General features: G+C 46.2%; 1 protein-coding gene across 1 annotated transcript; it reads left to right on the top strand.

Moving 5' to 3' along the window:
- Nucleotides 1–307: 307 nt before the first annotated feature.
- On the top strand, nucleotides 308–1,527 carry LOC122184964 (protein BTG1-like). The gene is made up of 2 exons (XM_042880381.1): nucleotides 308–442; nucleotides 526–1,527. Exons 1-2 carry the CDS (start codon nucleotides 325–327, stop codon nucleotides 873–875), a joined length of 468 nt encoding a protein of 155 aa, XP_042736315.1. The 5' UTR covers nucleotides 308–324; the 3' UTR covers nucleotides 876–1,527.
- The last annotated feature ends 12,519 nt before the right edge of the window (nucleotides 1,528–14,046 follow it).

Genomic DNA, 14,046 nt, shown 5'->3' with positions numbered 1-14,046 from the left:
GGCGGCGCGCCTCGTCCGCTCCCGCCCTTCCCGCTCCGACCAATCGGCGGCGAGGCCCTGCCCCTCCGCCAGCAAAACAAACACGGCCCGTCTCCGCAGCCGCCCAATGGCCACGCGCGGCCGCCCGTAAGCCCCGCCCCGCGCCCGCCGCGGCCAATGGGGATCGGGCTCGGCGGCCGCGGAGGGGCGCGGGGCGGGCCGCGTCGTTGTGACGCGCTGCTGCGCGACGTCGCCATTGGCCGGAGCGGCGGGCCGGGCGGAGCGGCGCGGCGGCGCTAGCGGCGGGCCGGGGCCGGAGCGGCGGCGAGCGGCGGCCGAGCGGCCATGAGAACCGAGACCTCCACGGCTGCGGCGTTCGTCACCCGCCTCCTGCGGGCCGCCGGCGGAATCGGCGAGGAGCAGCTGCGGTGCTTCCGGGAGTACCTGCAGGAGGCGCTGCGCGGTGAGCGGCGGCCCGGCCCGCTCCGCGTCGGCGGTGCTAACGCCGCTAACGCCGCTAACGCCGCTCTTTGTTCCCTCCCGCAGAGCACTACAAACACCACTGGTTCCCCACGGCGCCGACCAAGGGCTCCGGGTACCGGTGCATTAGGATCAACCATCAGATGGACCCGCTGATCGGCAAGGCGGCGGCGATGATCGGACTGAGTCACGAGAGACTTTTCCAGCTCTTGCCCAGCGAACTGACTCTTTGGGTCGACCCTTTCGAGGTGTCCTATCGGATAGGCGAGGACGGCTCCATCTGCGTCCTCTATGAAAGCCCACAGCCCGGGGCGAAGGCGAGCAAAGCCCTGGAGAGCAGGAGCAGCTGTAAGAAGTGGAGAACTGGCCGGTCCAGCCCGTCCGAGAGTTACAACATGATGACGGTTTCTAGTTAGAAGTTACTGTTCCCTGTACAGTTATGTATGTATCCCAGTTCTGTGATAAACTTAATTGTAACTGAGGTCTTGACTCTTTCTTTTCTTTTTTTATTGGTAGCGGCGGGAGCTTTTCACCCTGTATCATCCGAGTTGTAACCGTACTGCCAATCCTTGTGGCCAAGGGCTAACGTGTAAAGCAGCTGTTCAGTCTGCCCGTTACTCTGGAACATGTACTGTAAATGCACTGTACAGCCGGTTGGTTGTTTTACACATTTATATTTTCGAGGAAATTCCGGTATTTGTAATAAAAAGCGACGCTGTAGCACTTCGTGGTGGATTTTAGTCAAGATTAACACTTTGTTTAAAAAAAAAAAAAAAAAAGACAGAAAAACAAACTCAATTTGAAAGCAATAACACAAAGGGGATTAAAGCAGAAGCAGCGAGCTGCACATCAATCTCCACTGACTTGTCTGCACAGACTTTTCTCAGGGTCATTCAAGTTTGGCTGCAGGGCACAAATCACAGAAGTATTTTTTACCTTTTTCAAAGCATGTGTTTATTTGGGAGCTGGGTTTCATCATGCCCCGATGTTCTGACAGAAGGGGTTGGGGAATTTGTCTATCTTACTTCTAGTCAGCAAAGTAGAATAATAAAGACTTGCTCAAAGTGCTTTTGACTTGTTTTTTATTGTCTGGTCTCTGTTCTGTGATTTTTCTTGTTTTCCTTTTGAGACATTGCTCTCAAAGCTTGCCACAGCTCTTTCTAGTCACTGCAGATCCCGCACCTTTAGCAGGGAGAAGCTCTGAATATTCACCTTTATTTCAGCTCGCTGCAACATGCTTAGTACCAGTAAAGCTTGCTTAGCAGTGTGCCTGAGCAGGGCTGTGTGGTTCACTGTGCTGGATGAAACTGAATGGAAGCAGTAATATGCTACTAACACTTGATCTGTAGCAGAAGTATTTTTGGATTCATTGAGTTTGTTTAAAGCAGTGACTTAAACCCATGTAGGGAGCTGGAGTGAAAGGTTTGATATTTGCCGTTGCTGATCTGCTGGGAGTTAAGGAACTGCTGTTCCTTACAGCAGCTCAGAATTCTCCTTCTGTCAGCTTGGATTTGCAGTTTGGTAAAATCAGAACCAGAAGCAGTGGGGTCACTACAACAGCCAAAGCGTGTTTCTGGTTTGTGTGATGACTTGGTAGTCCGGTGAAGGATCCCATTCTATGGCTGTGCTGTGTCAGAAGCCACGGTTTGTAAGGTAGCAATGCAGGCTGCACTTCTGGTAGCCTGCAGTCTGAGCAGAGCTGGGTGCTTGATGAAAAGGAGCTTTGTCTCGTGTTCATCTGTCAGCAAAAACCATCTTGTGCTATGTCAATAACGTGGTAAAGCATGCAGCGAGGGGGCAAGTCTGGGCAGCCTGGGAAGGGTAGAACCTGGCCTGCATAAGGAGCTTTTCTCTTTGCATTAGAGAAAGCTGTGGCTTACTGGTTGCACTTTGCCTCGATTGCTGCTTGCCCTGTTGTTTTGGAGGCAGGCTTGGCTGGTAGGCTCTGTTTAATCTGAACAGAATGCACAGTGCCATGTTCTCAGTGAGCAAAGCTTTGTAAAAATTGATTTTGTTCCTTGCCTGTCACTCCAGGAAATGAGTGTCTGGGTTACTTTTACTAAGAAACGGATGTTTAAGGTTTTGCAGCAAACTGCCTTTAGTAAAACAAGATTGAAAAATCATTTCTTATAACATTGTCTGATTTCCTTACTAACCTTCACCTCTGTTCCTGATTGATTTGCCTGCACTGAATATTTATTTCCTCAGGACCTCTAGGGGTCAAATTCAATGCATTTGTTGCTAATTGAACAGAGTAACTTAAAATCTGGCGCAGAGAGCTGCCCTCTGTGGCTGAGTGCCCTTTGGAGGACAACGCTCCGTGCTGCCCGCTCACTTAACAGCAGCTCTTACACAGCAGGAAGTGTTTGAGGCAGTTGTTGGAGGTGAACTGGCAGCTGGGCATGGCTTTACGTGCTGGACGTGGTTGGGCAGACACAAAGTAGGATACGGTGGCTTTTTCATGTGCTCTTTTCTTGCCTGCTGTGTAAGATGAATCCAGCCGTGTGCCTTCTGTTGCTTTTGTAAGGGTTTGTTAATCCTGCTATGTTCAGTGGGATATTTCACACACTGTGTGTAGCGTCTTGTCTTGGTATCCCTGTACTTGAACTTGCCCTGCAGGTTTGGTGCTAATCATTAGAAAGGACTTTTTTGTCAGTGTAATTCAAGTTCAGCTGCATATTCTTAATCTGCTCTGTAGCCCATTGGGTGAAGGGGGCTGGGAGGTTCAGAGCAAACACACCAAATCAAGAGCTGCAAGTAAAGAGCTTGTGACATCTACAAGTACATTCCACTGCTTTAAAATCAGAGGCTCCAACAGCACAAAGAAAGGCTTTTCTGGTGGAATGCAGCTCTTGGTAGAAAGCCAAGGGGGCTGTTTAGATGAAGAAGGTAACCTTAGTGTGTTTTCCTTAGAAGAGGAGGGGTTTGGCTTTCTTGTTGCAACAGCACAATACAAAATACTTAAAATGGCAACAGTTCTGCACAAGGCTGACCACATCTGCTCCGGTGTGATTTAGAAGAGAAGGTTTTGGGTTCCGCAGGGAGAACTAATGTATGCCAGCCTTCTTGGAGCAGTAGAAGTGCATGGGGAATGGTATCTGTTGTCAAGCCTGCTTGTAGGAAGATGAGTTACCTGCTGGGTAAGTAAAGCTAAAGGAAGGAACATTTACACATGACCAAGCATGCATTTGCCTGTTTCTCCAAAGACTGCCTTGCTGCAAAGATGGATAAATAATCTTTGTCCTGTGAACTACACAGCAAAACCCATATCAGACAGGAGGTCCTGTCAGCTGGTGTCACCTTACTGCTTGCTTGCCGCACATCGCACAGCTGGTCCCCACCTCAACGAAGGAACAGAGCGGTGCTGAGCTGTGCGCTGAACGGCTGAGCAATAAGCCTTCATTTCTTCATACATGCCTGAGCTCTGTGCCAAGAACCGAGCGCGGATCCGGATCCCAGCACTCCTCCTGTCCTCTGCCGCTCCGTCAGCACTGACCTTACGGTGGTTTTTCACTGCACTGAGAACAACAGCAGATGAGTGCAGACGCAGTGCTGACGTAATCGTTAACTACGACATCTTCTGCCCGACCCAGCTGCATTCACACAACCTGCTCTTTGCTGTGTGTCTTTGTTTGCCTTAGAATGCTGTTTGTTGGTGGAGCACCTTAGAGAGGTGCAGCGTGTCCTGATGCGGTCAGCACAGAGCGGGATTTGGGCAGGACAGCCCTTTTGTAGAACACTGCTCACTGCTGTTAATGACAGTGCTTTACTTCTAGTAAAGATCCTTATCATGAAGTGAATTAGTGCTATATTAAACCCATCTCTTGCAATTATTAGTTATTATTTTCCTCTATCTTAGGACACCTACTCGTGAGCAATTACCTGGTTAACACAAAACTCACCAGGAATTGCTGTCACGGTCCCACCACTACCCTACATTTTATTGAGTGTTTGGTTCTTGTGGCTATGCTTTTCCCTACAAAATTCTGAACACGATCTCAGCATTACTTGCTTGGAATCCTGGACGCATCTCCTCATCCCTGCATAGCAGCAAGTTACCCACGTTATCAAATAGAGATAGGCAATATTTGTTTGCCTTGTTTCAGCAACTTTACTGTCCTCATCTTAGCACTAGAGTGATTTTAGTTGGTGGCATACATTAAGAGATCATTGCTTTTTGCACAGCTATTTATTCTTTCTTGTTTTAACCATGGAATTCTCCTGTCAGGCTACTGGTTCTCTTCAGGTTTTGTTACTTGAGAATCCACGTCTGCTGGCTTCATGTTCTGCTCCTTCCATTGGTGTACTTGCTTCTTAACTTATCTTTTCTTGTTTCACCAGAGCTGCTCTTGATAGCTTTGATGTTGTGAGTATTGGGCCCATCTATTGTACTTGTGGTCTTGTTGTGGATTTAATCTATCCCAGTGACAACTGCTGCTATTTTGCTTTTAGTATATAGCTATGGCAAGCCTTCACTGAGAAGCAAACTGCCAGTGTGAGCTCGTAAATTTGGTAGCTTCTCAGGAGAGCAGTATTTCACATTCACATAGAGATTTTTCTACATTTGTACATATAGAGGTCTTAGGGCCACACCTGTGTCTCCATCTACTCGCAGCTGTGGCTCGGCACTGCGGCTGCCCCTGTTTGTGGTCAGTATGACTGCACAGCCTTCTGAAGGCAGCCAGCCCGCACTGCTGTGAGCTGCAGCTGGCCAGAGAGCGCTGCGCGGAGGAAGGGTGCCACTGGGTCCTCAAACAGCTGAGCTTCACTGCCCACTGCATGCCAGCACGGGATGCTCACTGCGCTCTGGGAAAAGGGACCTGCCTTTACTGTGCTTACCTCATATTCGGTGCATGGAGGGCGCGGGTAGAAATGGACTGGGAGAGCAGCATCTTGTCCTTTGTGCCCCAGAACGGGATGGGCTGATACTGAAACAGAAAGCATTGAATGCTGCCATGTGGGCTGTGAGCTGTTTTTTCAAGAGGTTGAAGCATACATGGGAAAACCTCGGTCAATAGTAATTAAACATGTTCGATGGTAATTAAATACACACTTGAACTCAGTAGTAGTGCTGAACGTTTGATGGGGAATTGAGTGTTTTGGTGGACGGAGGTTTTGCTAAACAAAATTGGTTGAGAATTGTGAGCCACAGTATTAATGGACATGTGATTTTTCCTGCTAGCATTTCTTCTGCACACTTTGGCTGTAATCTCTGGCAGCCATTGCTCCTTGCTGCTTGTAAAGACAAGGCTGTTGCTTCCACAAGAAGTCTGAAGACACTTTGTGACATGAAAACTGAAACAAGGCTGGAAACCATTGTTAGCTGAAATTAGAGGTCTTTTGCCTTGTGATCCAAAGCAGGCTGTATATCTAATTCAGTTTACTTCCTTACACGACTTCTTATTTTTCTCTTCCTTTTTACCTTTCTGTGTTTTTCTCCTTTATGTCAAATAATCTTTTTTTTTCCTTCATGAATTTTTCTAACCCTCCATACCAGCTTGAAATCAGAAGAGATTCATGCTGGTTTGTTGGCAGCCACCATTCTCGACGGGGAACATCAGAGCAGACACAGTAACCAGCACTGGACTGACCAGGGGAGATTAACCCTGGGCTTTGGAGATATTCTTCTGGCCCTTTATTCTCCAGCCAAGCTGGGCAGCGTGGTACCATTCCTTCATGTTGCTTTTGTGTTCTCTTCTTATTGCAGTCGTATCATTAAACGACCCAGAAGTTGCACTCAGAAGCAGAGCGATCCGTTCCGTCTGTTCTGCTGTCCTTTCACAAGCATCCCTGCCTAAGAACGCTGAGATCTGCATCAGCTTTGTCAAATCAGTGGGGAGAAACAGCCATGGATTGAGGGAAGCTCCCTGACAGTTTACACAGCTTCTTAAGTAGGGTTCTAGAAAGCCGTACGCACATGGTTTCTATGTCTGCTGCTGAGAAGCTTTAGGACACTTGATTTTATTCAGTCGTTCGCTCGTTTGTTTATTTATTTAGAGTAGATGCTTCCTATGGAGATTTAATTTTATAATTCTGAAAAGCAGTTTTTTTTTGCTTGGTTTTGTTTTGTTTTTCCTAAGATTTGCCCCGCTGTGACAATCTAGGGATGAGCCATCCATGGCCATCATGTTTTTGTAGCACAGATCTGGTCGTTCCGCCGCCTGTAGGCGAATTGCTCAACACGCAGCTCATCACAGCTTTATTTGCACTGCTTCACACCTAAACAAATTAAAGGCGGGATTCCCTTCCCAGCAAAGGCACCTCAGCATCATGCCTACATCTGCAGTGATACTTCCCCACAGCCTCCAGTGAACGAATGGCCCCAAAGTACATCAGCTGATCTTTTTCTCCATCTGAAAAATGTCTGCAATGTAACTGACTCCTGCGTTGAGCTCTGTGCTTGATTTCCCATTGCTTGTCTCTTTGCCAGAGCCATGTGCCTAAGTTGCTAACTGCCTTCAACCCGGCAGACTTGCCTGTATTTCCCCCCCAGTCCAGGTGCTGTTTTCATGTTGGAATTCCCCTGGCTGTAAGCAGAATGGGGTTTCGTGGTGTTTCCTTTATGCCTGTGTCACATCAGTGATGGCTTTTGCCTTGTCCTGACCACATTTGTCTGTGAGTGCCGTTTCCCTGCAGTCTGTCAGTTGGAAATGTTACCTGTTACCCAGAACGTGGCGCTTCCCATTTGCAGCTGCCGTCATTTGTTCCGACAAACACTTTTAACTGTTGGAGAAATGCTCCGTTCAACCTTGGTGCATTGCTGTTGCCTGCATACACTTTTTGGGAGAGGGTCCAAAAGGGTAATTCTGTGATATTTGTATGTAGTACAAGCGGTGCCTTTGTGGACACCTCCATACAGCAGAATAAAGCAGTACGTGAGCGCTCTTTCCCTCATGTAATTGCACAGCATTCCCCCTCAGGTAAAAGAGGCCCTACGTGTTTGTTTTTACTGAAGGATCTATCAGTAATGCTGCTGTGGTCGGCGTTGTGCCAGAAATGAGTGCTTTGGGAAAGCAGCTCGCAGGGCGCCGTTACCAAAGCAAATATTTGTTAGGAGCAAAGATTCTCCTTCCGCATCGGCTCACTGGCACTTAGCTCCCTGCTGCCACCCCTGTGGACGTGCTCGTCTTTGGGAAGCGCTGTGAATATCCTGGATGTGGATCAGCTTACAGATGTGGGGCTGTCTGTAGGAACGGCCGTTGAGCGACCTTTTGTTTCCCCATCAGTTTCATCTCTGGTTTTGATTTCTGCGTTTTCTTAGGCTGTTCCATACTGAATTGAGAGGAAAATGCTCAGTGGAATGAGAGAGGGCAGCAGTGACCGAGGGAAGGTGGAAGCTGTCACAGAACTCTTCATTCTTACTCAGAGCAAACTATCACTTCTTTTGCCATGCACATAGTTTACTATAACTTATTTGCATTGTTACTTATAAAATGTGTGCAGATTCACATATGTACATACAGGGAAGATAACAAACACCCACACTGCACTGTTCTTGTCCAAACAAATACAGCAAGCACTCCAGCAGAAAGGAAAATTGTTACATCTCACTGGGAGTCAGATAAGGCATCCTTGGTTATGAACCAAAGACTCATTTCTAAAATCCACTGTTAGGTTGATACAATTCCTGATAAGCCTGTATGGATGTTGGGTTTGTTGGTTGGTTTGTTTTTCTTCTCTTTTTCTTTTATTTCTTCCTAATAGCTCTTTGTCACTGTGTTCAATGGTCCCTTGTTTCCAGAAACAACAGTGCATAAGCAGAATGACTTGGCCTGCAGACTGATGGTGTCAATCTGGCCAAGGATGTCCCACAGGAAGAGCCGAGTGGGCAAAATGGATGGGGGGATGAAATCAACCGACTTCTCAAAGCTCAGCAGAGCCCCTGGGAAGCGGTCAGGAATTGGAAGGAGTACGACTCCTTATGTGCATCTTTGTAGCTGCCGTCTGCTTGCTCATTTCTAGTGAAGTTTTCAGTTTCTTTCCATCTACTTTGAGCCCTTCCTGCACATCTCTAACTCTGAGCTCTCCCATCTGAGCACGGCCATTGAAATAGCACGGCCTGACATGTGGAAGTGCAGTGAGTGCAGAGCCTTCTGTTTCTCATGGGAACTGGAAGCCATCAGTCCTCTGAAAGTCAGATCAGTCCTATTTAAAGGAAGTGTGCAGTTATGAAGCCGAGGGGGGACATAAATAACATTCTGTGACCCCTGTTCTGCAAATGTTTTCTGCAATCAAGGTAATGAACCAATGACAGTCATTAGAGTCTTAACCAGCAAAACGGAACAATTCATTTGGAAATTCCACTCACTTTGGACCAGCACGCTGAAGGAATGTGTTCCTGCATGGCATCCTGCAGCCCTGCAGAGTGAGCACACCTGTGCACGGGCAAATAACAGAGATAGGGGCGGGCAGCAGCTTCTTGCAAAGGCAGAAGAGGAACTGTCTGCAGGAGGGGGAGATGTGGTGGGCTTACATACGTGCCCCAGCAGGAGTTTAGAACTTGATTTAATTGAGGCAGAAAAAGCAGCAAGAGATACGTGTGTAGCTTCATGGTGACCTGACATCTGCTTTGTTTCTCGCTCTTTGGTTGTTCCAATACACAGATAACACTCCTTAATGAAAGGTCCTACCTTTAATAAGACAGCACAGTCTTCTGTTTTTATTTCTTCTTTCCATTTTTGAAACTGTATTTAACAAAACAGCAGCAAAGATCTCTGTCAAATACTTTTGCTGCTGCTATAGAATACAGTGCAGCAGCAAAGAAGAAAGGTGATTTTCCTTTGGGGTGCTGGAGGTGTGAGGGGAGGAGAACTGAGCTGTGTGGGCACCTGGCTGCCTCTCCTCTCCTCAAACCAGCAGGTGAGGCTGTTTCCCATCACACCTACTTTGTAACGCTGTACAACCCTGGGAAAGCTGCTGGACAAAATATCAGTATTAATGGAGGGGCTGTTAAAGAAGAGCAGCTTAATATTGCTATTTTTGTCAGTGCTGCTTTGCTTTTCATTCATCCAAGTAATGTAGGTAAAGCAGATATGTGAACAGCTTTCACTTCCCTTCTGCAGAGGGAGAAAATGGAAATGCAGTAAATACAGGAGCTTGCTTTGTTTCTCAGACAGCCACCCTGCAATCAGTAGCCTTGAGATCTGTCAGTTTCTCTTACTCTGCCATTGATGGATTTACACTGTGAAATGTACTCTGCTTTCCGGATGATCATTTCTAGCTGAGGAGCAATTATTACTTGAGTAATTATTTTGGTCTCTCTACTGTTTTTTGGCTGTTTTTTTTTTGGCTTTTTTGTTTGTTGGTTGGTTGGTTGGTTGGTTGGTTGGTTTCTTTTGAAGGCTTTCACAGTTTACTTTCCAGTAACTGTTAGTATGTCCTTGTCACTGTTCTCCCCACTTTCACTGTAAGTCCATCTCCAAAAACAGTTCTGTAAATGCCTTCCTTGCACACTTTGTGGCTCATTCATAGTAAAGTAGATTCAAGAACAATCAGGAATTAGGATGTCAAGATACATTTTTGGGATCTGTACATCCATTCTGCACTGCTGTGTACCTCCCCAGATGCCAAGCCTTGCATGAGGGAGAGCATCACTGTTGTTGGGCCTCTTTCTGTTTAACAAGTGTAGGACTTGCTCAGGAATTCATGCTTTCTCTGGCATTTGAAATTTCATTCCTCAAAGGTCTTCACTGGAGAGATTTGGAACACCTGTTAATACTTTGGTGCACTTGTTTTCCTGTCGCTGTTAGGAACGGTTCTTCTCTGAGCAATTTGGGTTTCTTTTTCCAGAAATGGAAGATGTGAGGTGCACACTCACTATTCACATAAAAACTTTTCTTCCAAATGAAATACTTTCATTAAAAAAAAAAAAAAGCAGTGGATATTGCTTTACACTTGCCTTTGCCAAGCATTCCATCAGAAGCTTGATCACAATCACTCAATAAATGCCCACCTCGTTACTCTTTAAAAGAACTGTGAATTGTTACCTTTGAAAGAGCTGTTCTAAATCAATAAAGCCATTGAGTAGATTGTGTTATCACTGACATTCCGATAGTGCAGATCATGAACTCAGGCAGACCTGGCACTGCAGTGCTGGCAGAGAGCTAATACCTTTTTTTTCAAGGGACCCTGGTCTGCTGAATGGAGGCTACAGTTTGTCCTCCTGAGGCACTTCTTTTGTTCATGTGCTCCCTGCTGATTTTCAGAGCACACCCAGAAACATCTGTTCCTTCTTTTAGCTCTTCCCTGGGAAGCCCCCCCACCTTCACCTCGCTGCTCATGCAGTGCTGCTGGAAGTCCCTTTTCCCATCCAGTTCCCCCTGCTCTGCAGCTGAGCTGCAGCAAAGTGCCTGATGCTGCGCTCCCTGCTGATTTTGGTGGTGCTCCTTTTCCTGTACGTGAAAAGCTGGAGGGCTTGCGTGGCTCTGCAGTGCTGTGCTGCTTTGCTGAGCTACTAACCAGTAATTATTACCAACAAAATGAAAGAAAAATCCAAGAAAACCTGACCATTAATTGGTAAGCTGCTGCAGCTTGCCATGTGGGCTAAGAGCAATGCAAAGAGGGGGCAGGAGCACAGGGAGGCTTGGAGAGAAGAACCTTTTGAGATAGCATAGTTTTTATTAGCTGCTGTGCTGAAACTGCATTGTGTTTCTGTTTACATAGCAGAGATAACAGAAACTGAAGTATAAAGTGCAGAGAAAATGTCTCTTGAAATTAAAGCTTCTAATTATTGATTTCAATCATAGCAGGTCCAGTAGCTGCGCTCTTTAAGGGAGTTGGTTTGGGAAGGATGAAAAAAAGCTCTCATCTTACACGCCACAGCTTGGATACAGCAGTTACTCCACCACAGCCAATAAAAATGTGATGTCTGTGAACTTGGGGCGTTTTATCTCTTCAGGTATCTCACAGCTGTGTCGAGGATCATCACGTTTATCAGTAAGCATACAAATGTAACTGCTCTGCAGTCCTGATATTGCTCCACAGTTTGCTGTGCTGGTGTATGACTGAAACATGATGTGTGACGGGCTTACGTCAACTTGTCATCGATCCAGAGACCTTGTGCTCAGAGAGCTCCACGTCTTAACTGAGAAGGTCTCAAGGTCTGCAGTGTGGCTTTACTGAGCAATAGCAGCCTGGCTAACAACCAGGTAGACGGGGGCATTCCCTTTCCTGTTTAAAGATGGCTGTACAGGGCTCGTGCCTGAAGTTGTCCCCTTCTTTAACCATTAACAGGCCTGAGAGCTGCACACAGATGAGGCTGTGCATGTGGTATGGACAACACAAGGGTACGTGTGTTGCAAGAGAGAGTTTGGTCACAGCTGACAGCATAACAGGAACACGAAGTAGCTGCTGTGAGAAGTGGTGCTCTGTTGCAAAAGGAGCAAAACTATTACTGATGTGACTTCAGGCTGCAAACTCCACTCGGGTGGTTGGCTTTCCCCTCTGCCTGTAAAGAGCATTTGTCCCAGCTGCTGGTGTGTCACTTAATACCAGGCAAGATTAAAAGCTCCTTATCCCTTCATCTGTCCTTCCTCGCCTGCAGGATCAAATGCTATAAGAACAGACTTTAGGGAGGTGCTTAGCTGGGATCAGTGCTGTTCTGTTCCAGTTGAACACCGTACCAAAGAGCTTCACCTCACTGCTCCGCTTTAAGGACCTCCTGCAGTTCCTGAGTAGACCTCCTTTTCCACCCCAAGAATTCACCACGATGTGCCCCCAGCTGATTTGTCCCCCCAGCCACTCAGTGAGCATTCAGGATTCCCACCCATGGAATCCACGGTGTTTAATGATCTCATACATAAAAACACTCGGTCTCCGTCGGCAATTTATTGGTGTTTTATCTATTATGCTGAGAAGTTATCTGTGCTCCAAGTCTTCATTTCCTCCCTTCTCAGCCCAAGTAGCAATTAAGCCTCCTAACAGCTATAATATCTGTTCATTTGCGCCTGCTGTCCCTGATGGCTGGGTGTGATTCTGTGAGCTGTTCTGGTCAACAACAAGTCTGCTGTTTTACCTTCATTCACCTTAAGCAACCTTTTTCTTTCTGCTGTCTTATTGCCATTGACGTAGCTACTGAACTACTTTATTGTGATTTGAAGTACCATGTATGCTTTCTAAAAAAGCTATCAAACAATATATTACAGCCATATTGCATTTTTTTACCAGTGCCACTCAGATTGAGAGATGGTGAAATGATCACTGAAGCATGAGGTTCCCTGCATCTCTGCTGTATGTATGAAATTACACAGATAAACAGCAGATTTGAGGAAAGAAAAACAAGGCATGGAGGTTGTGCAAGCCTGATAACAGAGAAATGGCAAGGCTTTAAAATCATGATGAGGTGTGAGTTACATAAGTATACTCCATTTTTGATGGCTTGAGGGTAGCATAAAACTGTTGGGAAATCTTAACATAATCACATCTTTTGAAAACTAAGAATGGTGCATTTGATTAAAAAAAAAGAGAATTACTGTTATTGTATCATGACTTGGTTTTGGTGTTATCATATCCATTCAATATTCTTGGCCTCGTTGGAATTTTTGCTTTTTAAATGTGATGACTCCAGGCAGACACTTCTGGGCCAGGAAAGGATCTTCTGTGTCTTGTTTATTCTTTTTCATAAAAAAACCCCAAACCCTTTTTTACAGAAGCCTTTCATTTTAGTGACCTGGAAAACTAAGATGTAACTATTACTGCAAAAATCCTTCTTACTGCCTTACAAGACAAGCTGATTTTATCCCGAGTCCCAGGTAATGCTGTTTTTAGCTCAGACCTGCACATAATGAATTTTTCTTAAATATCAGAATATTAACACAAAACACTTGCCTGTTCTGTGTGTATTTGCCTCCAAGTAAACATGTCCTGCTTTTTCCCCCCATTTTGTTCTCATTCTTTGGTAGATGCACAAGCTGTAAAAGACTGCATATGTGAGAGTCTGGTGTTGATAGCTCTGCAGCATGCCTGAGCTGAGAGCTGCAAGGGGAGCCCTGCTCTGGTGGCTTTTGGTTGAGAGTGCTCTGTGTGCTGGGGGGTGACCTGGGAGGGTATGGATGAATAAATTGCAGATGTAAAGTCAGTGATCAGTGCCACAGTTGCATGCAAATTTCAAGAAATAACAAAATACCATTTTGGGCATGAGGAGATGGATGATAGGCTGGGAAGAAACTTTATAATAGCTGCTGTATTGTTTGCCTTCATTTAAAAAGGTAGGACGGATATTTTCTCCCACTTTGCACATCCGTTTGACTAGCCTTTCATGGCATTGTTCTATTAGCTTACAGGAAAGTCATACAATCTGTTTATCTTGTAGTAAAGTGCCTTTTATGAGGCATTTTATCTTGCACAGAGGCTATCGGCACAGTGAAGTGCAGTGCAGCACTGATTCAAAGGCTGTGGATACATGTAGTGCTGTTTGTCCACTTTTGTATTTTACCCCCAACAATGCTGAGTCCCCAAAACAGGATTTGTGACACAGAGCTCTACATAACCACCTGGTGCTGTACTGGGGTCCAGACAAATGGAGATGCATCTTAGACCTGTGCTGCTCTCCCGTGGATTTAAAGAGTGCGTCCAAAAGAAAATGGCGCA

This window comes from Lagopus leucura, unplaced genomic scaffold (assembly GCF_019238085.1).
Source record: "Lagopus leucura isolate 7727_CA_CO unplaced genomic scaffold, USGS_WTPT01 Super-Scaffold_100026, whole genome shotgun sequence".
Taxonomy (NCBI): domain Eukaryota; kingdom Metazoa; phylum Chordata; class Aves; order Galliformes; family Phasianidae; genus Lagopus; species Lagopus leucura.
This window is presented reverse-complemented; position numbering and strand designations above follow the sequence as displayed.